This window comes from Vombatus ursinus, unplaced genomic scaffold (assembly GCF_900497805.2).
Source record: "Vombatus ursinus unplaced genomic scaffold, bare-nosed wombat genome assembly UNPS02014779.1, whole genome shotgun sequence".
NCBI classification, from domain to species: Eukaryota; Metazoa; Chordata; class Mammalia; order Diprotodontia; family Vombatidae; genus Vombatus; species Vombatus ursinus.
Genome location: NW_020954557.1, coordinates 56,403,725 through 56,415,264, shown reverse-complemented (window position 1 = coordinate 56,415,264; position 11,540 = coordinate 56,403,725). Strand labels below are relative to the sequence as shown.

The following is an 11,540-nucleotide window of genomic DNA, read 5'->3' as shown; positions in this document are numbered from 1 at the left end:
GAAAGTTAGCTTCTTTTATCAGTAACATGGCAATTAGAGTTCTATGAAACCTACATTTTATATTGTTGAGAGATAACATACTTTTGTTTGTTTGCTAGACCTGTGATTGCATTGGTATAGGGTACTCCTAATGAAGAAATTTCTTGTATCAATACAGGTGGTTACCTGCTCTGCAACTTAAGGCCTTTGTCAAATGGAGAACTGCATGCAGAATACTATACAAACTTTGAAGTTCCGTAACATACGTGTTTAGTATATAATAATATATAATAATTTATCTAGATAAATAGGTAGGTAGATGGATAGATAGATAGATAGACAGATATACAAGGCATCCTAAAAATTTTAGTGCCGTGCTAGGCTAACTGCACTAAGACTTTTGGGACACTCTGTATTTGAGCTGTTAGCTACAGCATCTAAAACAATGTCTTGAGTATACTTAGTGCTTAATAAGATGTTGATGGAATTAAATTGAATCAATTTCTAATAGTACGTGATATGGGATAACAAAAAGTTGAATAATTATTTTTTAAATGTTAAAATCTTTGGATTTCGTAGACTAAGCCTGCAGAATACAAATTAAAAATATTTATTGATTATATAAAGTTTACAAAGTTGAAGTTAAAAAGCCCCAAACTATCTTTTTCCAATGTAGAACAAAAGCAGGAGCTATATGATGACTGACTGTTTGTGATAAAACTTGTTTTTCAGAATTGAGTGAAATGTAATCACCTGTCAGTAACTTTGGTCTGAAGCAGCCAATTGATGAAATCCCTGGTAGCAAGGTTATCCAGAACTGTATTCATCTCATCGGAGAAAGAACCATCAGCATGTCTTCTGCCAAGCTCTTCAACTATAGTGACTTCTTCTGGAAAACTTTAAAGAAGGAACAAAGGGGAAAAGAAAAGATTTTGTACTTCATGTTTTATTTGATTTTTCAACACATGCTTTTCATGTCTTTATGCCTCTGAAAATAGGTATAGAAATCTGGAAAATCTTCACCAATTGATAGCACAGAAATTGCTGCTAAGTCTGCCAGGAGGAGTGTATACCAGAGGGGCCAAACATGTGGTCCACGTGCTGCCTGTCACCCACAACACTCTCGAGTGAGGCCCAGATTAAAATGTAATTGGCAAATATTTAACAAAATGAATAAAAATACAATAAAACATAGATAATCTATATTTTAAAACTAAGTCAATAGGTTGTTGACGGGGATTTTTATGTACAGATTAGTGGCCACAGTTTCTATTTGAGTTTGACACCACTGGTGTATCCAACTGACTCAAGTACCTCTTTATATTTTCTTTTTCTCCTTTAAACATCAGTTCTAAGGATTTGATGTCATAACTTAGCTTGAAAACAGTGACACTCTCTAGGCCCATCTGAAACTGAGCGAAACCAAGATGGTGTTTGGAAAGAGTGGGCATGCCTTTGATAGCACTTCTTCCATTGGGAATTTCTCCAAGTATCAGAGCTAGCATAAAGGGTGCAGATTAGAGTAAAGAATATAAATAGAGAGATGTATAACTAGAAAAGAAGTTGGGCAGTACACATAGTGGGAGAAAAAGGGATAAGGATGGCCTGTTCTTGTATTCCATCAATATCCACCTAATGTCAAAAGGTCTAACATATCAAGTGGTGTGATGACATGGATGAGTTATAATCTGCACCTTTAAAGGGAGTGATCACATAGGTGAGATCACATATTCAGGTATTAAAATACCAAGGGACCTAAACTTTGTAAGAGATTGTTTTTTATACTTTGTATTCACTATTTTGCTTAGCACCATGTATGGTGCTTGTTCAGTAAACATTTGTTGATTTTGTTGATTTGAGCTATCCTTAAATTATCTTACATTATTTCCTCCATTGCCAGATCAGAAACTGCTTAACTCAGGGCTCCCACTTTTCTTTTCCAATGATGATAGATGTGCTGGTAATGTGAATGCTCAAAATAAAGGACTATTTCCTATCACTTTCTATTCCTTTTCACTTGCCTTTTCTTGACTGTGAAAATTCCTATTACCAAGCATTTCTGCTTTACTGTGAAATGAACTTGTGGAAGTTACTATTTCAAAAAAGAAAATAGAAAAAATATTGAGGTTCTTTTTAAAATTTCCCTTAACTTGCTCAGTCTATAAATTCCCTTCCTTTTGAGTAAGAGAAACTCTATTACATAAGAAAAATAGATATTACAAATATAATAAATTCTGTGTTTGACATTTAGACTAGAAACCAAAAACAGCATTAGATACAAAAATATGGACTCACGCTCTCCTTCCTCGGCCTTTCACCAACCAAGCAATGAATTCCTTGGCAGCTTGACCTTCCAAATAAGAGCTGACATCACTGGTAAAGGTCCCCTCAGCATGTCTCTCAAATTCATCATGGCGTTTGGCAACTTTGTTCCTGAGAAAAACAGTATCACGTTTAAATCATGGTTTGTGGCATACGTGTTCTCCTAGTGACCAACTTAGGAGGATAGTGCAAATATTATTATTCTAATTTACGGATGAGAAAAACTAGTCTCAGGTTAGGTGAAATTAATTGCTCAAAGTTATACAACCAGTAAATAGTCAAGCAAAGATTCTTCTGACCCCAAGTCCAGGGTGCTATATATTATATCTAGCTGCCTCTCAGTTGTTTTTATTTTGTTGTTTCAGCTGCTGCTTTTGGATCAAACCTGTGATTTCATTAGTGTAGGAAAGGTGGTAAGAAACTCTCCTGACCAATGCAGATTGTCACCTTCTCCGCACCTTAGAATCTTAGAGAGTTGCCTGGGATACTGAGAGATTAATTGATTGGCTCAGGATCCCACAGTCAATAGATGTCAGAGGCAGGATCTAAACTCAGGTATTCTTGACTATCAGGCCACCTCTCTCTCCCCTACCTCATGTTGTCTGTGTAAAGATTAAAATAAGGCGAGTCATTTGCTTTCCAGAAAGTGGTGTTCTTAAGTAACTGAACTAATTGGTAACTAATGTTGTTGCTATGTTTTGGTCTCAATTCAGCCAAGGCTATCAGCTGTGCTTATGACAACACCAACCAAAGTACTTCGAGTTAGTAACAAATATTAAGCTATTTAAATGTGATTTTTATTGCTTTCCTAATAGTTGCTAATGTTCCAGAAGTATTCTAAGCTTTGGTGTTTGTATACCCCTGGTAACATCTAGGAAGAGGTTTCTCATCTTCCTTACGCACTTGCCAAGCTGGGCACCATATTTTTGATCTCTCAAATATGAACCTTAAGAGAATGAATGTTATGTAGAGAAGCACTTTATAGTTCATTTTTCATCTGCCATTGTCAAAGTCTACCGTTTAGGATAATAGCTAGCATTTACATATAACCTAGCATTCGTATAGCACTTTCAGGTTTGCAAAGCACTTTATACGTGTTAACATATTTGATCCTCAGAACAACCTTATGAAGTAGGTGTTTTTTATTATTATCCCCATTTTACACATGAGGAAACCGAGGCACAGAGCAATTAAATGACTTGTCCAAGGTCACACAGCTAGTAAGTACCTGAGGCCAGATTTGAACTCAGGAAGATGAGTTTTCCTGACCAGTTCTAGCACTGTATCCACTGTGTCACCTAGTTGACTAGGTTTCAAGTTATGACCTAAGATCATAGGATTATAGTTTTTGGATTAATTTGCTTGCCCTGTTTCACACAGACTTACCTGTCTGAGGTAGGATTTGAATCCAGACCTTCTTGACCACAAGTCTACCTCCATATGCACCATGCTATAACAGCCTTATTACTCTTTTTTTTTTACCCAACTGAATTACAAATGTATACACCTAATTTAAATTTTGTCTCTTACATAAATATTCTGTTAATATTAGTATTTGTCATTTGCAAGCATTGCAAAGCATTTACCTGTATGATCTCATCCTCCCAGCCCTGTAATATAATTACTTGCTGTATTTTACAGAAAGAAAACTTAGGCTGGGAGTATTTAAAGGCTATGACTTCCCCAAGTTCACACAGATAGCACGAGTCCAAAATAGGATCAAAACTTGGATCCTCTTTACTCCCTGTCCAGTTCTTTATCTACTATGCCACACTGACAATATTAGTACAAGAACTTCTCTAGAACTTTAAAGTTATGCACTGCCTTGTCTCCACAATGCTGGAAAGCCAAATGATGACTGATAGGTTTAGTTATGCATTTAGATATTCTCAAATGTCTGGGTTTGGGGTATTATGTCAGTAAGACATTTAGATGTTCTCCCACACATTTGATATCACATAGATATAGCCTGAATGCAGAATAAAGGGATGGCAGAAAGACACAAAGCTAAGGCTTTCCAGGCCTTGAAATTGTAACCACTGCTTTGTAGAAATCTGCTATTATGAGTTTTCTCCAAAAGGATATTCAAAAAAGATCTCCAAGTCCTTCTGGTTGCAGAAACAAAACAAAACAAAAAAACAAGAAACCCCAAACTGCACTCCCCAGCATTACTGATATTTTCTGTGCCTTATGAATAATTTGAATCATGATATTGTAGTTTACTGGTTAATATCAACTATATGACAGACACGTCATCCACCTCATCCATACATCCTAAGCAGAAGCATTTCTGATGACACAGCAGATTAAAGCTCAAGAACCAAAACATTCAAGTTCATTATAAACTTGTTGGAGGTCATGTCCAAGCAACAGAAAGGAAAGTGAAGGGAGTCAGTTTTTTCAAGCTTTTATCATATAGCTGAATGTTTGACATGCCATGCCACGCCCATGGATGCAATATCCAGATGACAGAGATTTTCACTTTTCACGCTGAGCTTTGCTGATAACACAGATATAGCCAAAAGATGGTCTTTCTTCTAGTTTCTATGGCTCAATGGGGACATCAAGTGGTCCAAGTTAGCACTGGCCGTTTATGAATGCTCTCTGTGGATTTATCAGCTGTTCTTTCGGAGAACATTCCTCTAAGAGGCCAGAATGACTCAGGTTTTGATTACCTTTAAGCTTTTGATAACTTACTGATATCATCCTTTCTAATGGCCAATGTATATATGGAACGTCTTGGATTTGATGGTGCCTGAACGCAACCTCTCCTTTTCACTTTTATCCTCCTGCTTTAATATCTTCCACATATCCTAGATGGAAAGTGTCACAAGGAGTTAAAATGCCCTTCCTGAGTCTTTTCTTCTCTGGGCTAAACATTCCCAGTTTCTTCAACAAATGCTTAAATGATCCAGACTCAAGGCCCTTCGACATTTTGGTAGACCTCCTCTGGATCCTCTCCAGCTTATTAATGTCCTTCCTAGATTTTGGTACCCAAAACTACATATATTTCAGATGTGGTCTGATCAAGATAGAATATAGTGGGGGTCTCTCTTATTACTTGAAGCTGTGTCTTTCTCATTCAACCCATGATTACATTTACATTTTTTAAGATTTTCACATCAGTCTTCTGGTTCATAGTGAGCCAGAGGTCCCCTAACACCTTAAGATTTTTTTCAGCAAACTCTAGTCTAACTATGCCTCCCCAATTCTGTACTTGTGAAGCTGATTTTTTTGAAACTGAGTATAAAAATACATTTACCTTTGTTGAGTTTCATCTTGTTAGATTCAACACAATGCTCTAGGTCAGAGTTTCTTAGCCTTTTCTATGTCAAGGACCCCTTTGGCAATCTGAAGCCTAGGAACCCTGTCTCAGAATAATGTTTTTAAATGAATAAAATAAAATACATAGGATTACAAAGGAACCTAATTATATTGAAATACAGTTATCCAAATTTTTTTTAAGAACAACAAACAAATTCATGAACTCCTGCTTAGCCTGTCAAGATCTTTTTGTTTGCTGATTCTGCCCTCCAGTGTATTAACTACCTAGAAATTTGATAGGTATGCCATGCACGCCTTTATTTAAATAGTTGATAAAAATGTTAAACAAAGGAGATGAATGAAGGTGATTGTATGGTTGGAATATAGGGCCTCTGAGAAAAGTTGAAAGGAATCATAGCCTATTACTTTTGTTAAGGGGAGAATGGAAATAATACCATCTTCAAGCAACTGAAACAAGGCATTCAAATGTACTGAAACAAGGCAGTCAAATGTTCTGGGTCTTTACTGGGGAAACTGTATTCTGCAACAAGTGAGATTAGGTTAAAGAAAGAAACTCTCAGAGCAAAGATTGTTAAATAGTGAGATTAAGGTAGTTAGTAATTTGGGGGACTAGTTCCAATGTCCTGCCTAGTTACATCATGATCTCTGTTTTTCCTTTCCACTGTATGGAGGATGAGGGTTACGATGGAGGGTTTGGGCACACCCCACCTCTGGTTTTCATCACACTACCTGGAATGATCTCCCCATTCTTTTCTGTTTATCCAGACCTAAGCATCCTATGAGATGCAGCAAAAATCACCCCTGAAGATTTTTCAGCCTGACTATCTCAGCCTACTATGACCTTTGACGTCCCCAAACTCTCATTTGACAACTGTTCAATACTTTTCTTGTCATGATTTTAAACATTTTAATTCTTGTATTTTTTTTAACTTGCCATATGCTTATGCTTTGCCTTCCCAATTAGACTGCAAGGGCTTTGAAGGCCGATATTATACATTATTTTCACCATTGTCATCCCAGGTTTATATAGCACTTTAAAATTTACAAAATGCATTCCTGACAACTACTTTGCATACACTGTTGTGCCAACCATAGTGTTTCATACATAGTAGGAGCTCAGTAAATGTTTGTTGATTGACTAATAGTTGTTTTTAGTTCTAAAATTCTATGACCCTCCATGCTTCACTGAGTGGACTTTTAGTTCCTTAACAGGGTCATCAGAATCATATCTGAACTTAGATATTTCTAATACATAACTCCCCCTTCCTGTTTTGTTTTCCAAATGCCCTTCTCCTTGAAGATTTTGTACAATTCCACTCTCCATTCAACTTTTGCTGATGATTTTTCTTTATTCTCCTGCCTGCAGTTCCAACAAGCAATTAACACATATTACAATACTAAGAGTACTAAACATTGAAATTTATGCTTTACTATCAGCTTGTATTTTTGCTCAGTTTTGTGTAATGTTGTGCAGCTGGCATGCCATTTTAAATGCATAGCTATGATTTGGGTGGTCTACTTCAGAAAGCAAGACCCTACAGGGAAAGATCAACATCTTAATAGGCACTTAAGAAATGTTTGTTCTGTTCCATTCAATTGAACTGAATCTGTTAATGGCACTTGAAGAAATTCACTTGTGTAGGGTGTTATTAGGAAGCTCACTCAAGTTATATGGATTTGTTCTCTGTTTGGCTAAATTGGCTTTTATGTTTGTATCTTGAACAGGCCAGTTTCTGAATATCTGTGCACAATGGACAAGAAAGTGAAAATCAGTGAAAAATCCATCGCCCCTAGGTGGAAAAACAATTTAAGAGAGAGTCCTTATTGGGAGGGCTCAGGAGTGGAATACAAAGACAGCACATTACTAGAAAGTGGCATCTTAGCACAATGCTGGCACAGGGCCATGAGCATGTGGGCACTTAATACAGTTTGATGACCTAATAAAGGATAAGATTCAAAATGCTTGTGTTTGTATGAGAGTCAGAGGAAGGGGGAGTTCTTTGCCCACACATTTCAGACACTCTGTTTAGAATTCTTACCCATTCCTTTTGGTGTTCATCAACCACTGCACAAAATCTTGAGCTCGTCTGGAGTCCAGATACTTGCTGTAGTCACTGGTGAATGTGCCCTGTGAATGACGCTTGTCTTCATTCATCAGATTGTCATCTAATGGTTCTGTTTGGGAATCTGTGTATGGTCTGTAAAACAAAGTTTTTAGTGTTACGGAAATTTGAACTAGGGATTCTATATGCTCTAGGAGTTTTTTTCTTATCTCCTCTCTCATCTTTCCCACCCTCCTCCCCCTAGCTCCAATGAGAATAGGATCCTATGATCACAGATTTCCTACTTAGAGGTTAGCGAGTAAAAACCATTGACACCAAGACTCAGAGAGAATTGATTTTGTCTACTCAGTTATGTAACTTTTTGAAAGGCTGTGTTCCCCAGAGCCTCTGATTTTCTCTGACTTCAGATTCTGGGCTATGAGTTCTGGATTAATTTAGTGAATGAATTTCATTTGGAATCATATTCCTTCAAAAAGTTACATAACTGAGTAGATAGAATCAAGTTGCCCTACTCAGAGGCAATGGGGTAGAGTCCAAAGGCTGCTACAGCTGGAGCCAGGGAGACCTAGATTTGAATCATGCCTCTACCATTCACTAGCCATGTGGCACCATCTCAATTATTGTTCTGGGTATGTTATTAAACCTCTCTGAGACTCAGCTTTCTGATCTCCTGCTTCTGATACCTCAGCTGTCTTGGCTTTTTCCCTTGTAAGAAGAATAAAATTATTTTTCAACTAGTCAACCAATTCATGACCATCTATCTTAATAACACAAAGTATCTGAAAGTCCAATATATATTTGTTTGCTTATGCTGATATTGAAAAATAACTTCATTACCTGAGGACACACTAACAGTGAAGGGCGGTCACTTAGAATTTTGAGTGACAGCACCAAGATAGACTGATATTTTAAACTGGCTAAGTGGATGGTGAAATGAGCACTAGACACTACATAAGGATAGGGCCTGTAATTTTATTGGTAAAGGGCACTCCTTGGTAAGGAAGCTTCCTCTAGCAAGACAGGTCCACAAGTCTTCGAAATTTAATCTTTTTTTTTTTTTTGAGAGTCACTTAGAGTACAGAGAGGTCCAGGGTCACATAATTCAGAAGTGAACCCACCTTCCTTGCTTCAAGACCAACATCCTGTCCACTACATGTTTCCTCTCTAGCAATAAGAGCTGTTTAAAAATGGAATGGGCTGTCTAATCAGATGGCGGACTCCCTCACCCTGAAAGTCCTAATGTGAAAATCTAGATAGCCACTTGTCAGGTATGTTATTACAGTAATTCCTTGAGGTCTATCTCCAGTCAGCCTGATCTATATCTTGCCACTCGACCTAGATTGGCTCCGGGGGACAAAATGAGGCTGGTGACCTAGCATAGCCCTCCCTCACTTCAATTTAATTCACTTGCAAGTCATGCCATCATCTTCCTGATGTCACGGTCCTCTTCAAGAATGAAAGACAAACAACAGGTAGGGCTAGGTGTCTACCAAGGTTCTTTCTAACTCTCAAATTCTATTAGTAATAGCCCTGGATCTAGAATCAATCTGAAGACCTGGGTTAGAGTTTTGCCCCCATTAACTTATTAACTGTATGGCCTTAGGAAGGTCATGACCTTTCTAGGTCTTAGACTTCTTGTAGTGAGCTACTGAGATAACATACAAAAATTATTTCATAATAATGTAGTGCTATATAAGTGTGAGCTATTGTTATTAGATACAGCATCTCCCAAATGAGAATTTTCACTGGCTATCCCTCATGCTTCAAATTTTCCCCCTTCTCATCTCTACTTCCTGCCTTCCCTGGTTTAAGTCTTGGCTAAAGATTCACCTTCAAGACTGCTTTCCCAATCCCCCTTAATGTTAGTGCCTTCCCTCTGTTGACTGATTATCTCCAATTTAATCTACAGGACATGTACATATAAATAGATACATGGGACAGTGAGGTGGCAATGGATAGAGCACTGCTTTGGGAGTCAGGAAGACCTGAGTTCAAATCTGACCTCAGACACTTAATAGCTCTGTGACCCTGAGAAAGTCACTTAAACCTGTTTGCCTCAGTCTGCTCATCTGTAAAATGAGTTGGAGAAGTAAATGACAAACCAGTTCAGTATCTTTGCCAAGAAAACCCCAAATAGGTCACAAAGAGTTGAACATACCTGAAATGACTCAACAACACAAAAAGATAGATAGATGATAGATAGATAGATAGATAGACAGACAGATAGATAGCTTGTTTGTACAGTTGTCTCCTCCTTTAAACTGTGAGCTCCTTGAAAGCAGGGACTATTTTTGTCTTTATATCCTCAATGCTTAGTACAGTGTCTGGCACATAGTAGGCACTTAAATACTTGTTGACTGACTGACTGAAAATCTACATGCAGATAATACTGAGTAGGTTGCCCATGGTTAAAGTAAGCTACTCTATGATTACTTCATGGAATAATAGTCTATGGAATGCAAATGTGCCATATAATGTGTTCTACCTCTTATATACCCTTCTGATTATGAGTCAGCACATACTCTGATCTTTTTTTCAAAAATACAAACACCACTTTTATCCTATAGCAGCAATGTCGAGTATTAACAATGATCCCCTGAAAACCTTAATCATGGGCTACACAAGTATCATATATCTTTGACATACACATATGATACACATATAGCTATATATTAGGAACGTATATAACTATATGTATAGCATGGCGTTCTACTAGTTGAGTGTCTGGAATTTTAGTACCTGGGTTTTTCTTCTGTGTCTTGAAGGGAGTGTTGCCAACTGTTTTGTACCAGCATTATGAACAATCCAGCCAGGAAGTAAATGTTTTTCATTTTCACTGCCTGTCAGAAGAGAATAGGGAAAGAAAAAGGCAACCATCTTGAATATATTGGGGCTAAATTTGTTTGGTTACATCTAACTGAATGTTCTCATTCAGGAAAAAAAAATAGCCAAGTGTGGCCATAGGATGCAATTGTATTTTCGTTATACCTAGTTTGATTTACCTCTATTCCTAATAAGAGACTGTAAGCTGTTTTATAGAGTGTCATTGTTGTTTTGAAAGCAAATAAGAGTACAAAAGATATACTCCATCATTTGGCTCTTTAGTTAAAGTAGGATGCTTGAGTTACTGATTAATGATGTCATTTTCAGACTTGAAATTGAAACATCCAAGTAAAAAATTTTAAATATCTAATGTAGCTGATACTCTACATATGGTTAGCCTGAATGGCACCCTATCCATAACGCTCCCCTTAACGATCACTCAGGCTTTCAATTAATAGGCCTTCATTTCCAAGGATTTACATTATACTGCATTTCAACCATCTTAAGCAGCCTCAGGCTAAAACTTGGCATACCAGCTGTCAGTTCAGATGTATTATTCATTTATATTTTAAATAGTGTAACTTGGTCTAGACTTTGTAATTGTAAAGCGGCCAACAGATTTGAGGTATTTTAGGGTTGTTTGACCTGTTCTAAATAAAAAAAATATATCATTTTAAAGACAAGAGTAATTTGCACGAAGGCCTAATGCTTCTGGCAACTTGAACAATCTTCAACGAAGGAACTAAGATATCTGTGTCAAAAAGAAAATTAGTGCCTGTTACAGAAATCTTTAAAGTCATCAAGCTATTATTCTTGCAGCACTGAGTTCAAACCATATTGTTAATTGATGGACATATTCCGGACCTGGTTTTATGACTCGGGACATGGTTTGCCAGTGTCCCAAGCAAATGCCTTCTTGAATTGAGAGCAAACCTCATGACAACGGCGGTGCAATGTGGATAGAGCCCAGGAAAGGAGGATGTTTGTTACAGCATAATAGAATGGGCTTGCCTATTTCCACACAGGAATAATAACGCTCAGTGCTTGTTGTGTACAGAAACTTCTCAT

General features: G+C 37.3%; 1 protein-coding gene across 1 annotated transcript; it reads right to left on the bottom strand.

Annotated features, from left to right (window-relative positions):
- Positions 1-728: 728 nt before the first annotated feature.
- Positions 729-10,480, bottom strand: GCG (glucagon). The gene is made up of 4 exons (XM_027865669.1): positions 10,389-10,480; positions 7,626-7,784; positions 2,275-2,412; positions 729-876 (listed from the first exon to the last, which is right to left on the bottom strand). Exons 1-4 carry the CDS (start codon positions 10,478-10,480, stop codon positions 729-731), a joined length of 537 nt encoding a protein of 178 aa, XP_027721470.1.
- Between the last annotated feature and the right edge of the window lie 1,060 nt (positions 10,481-11,540).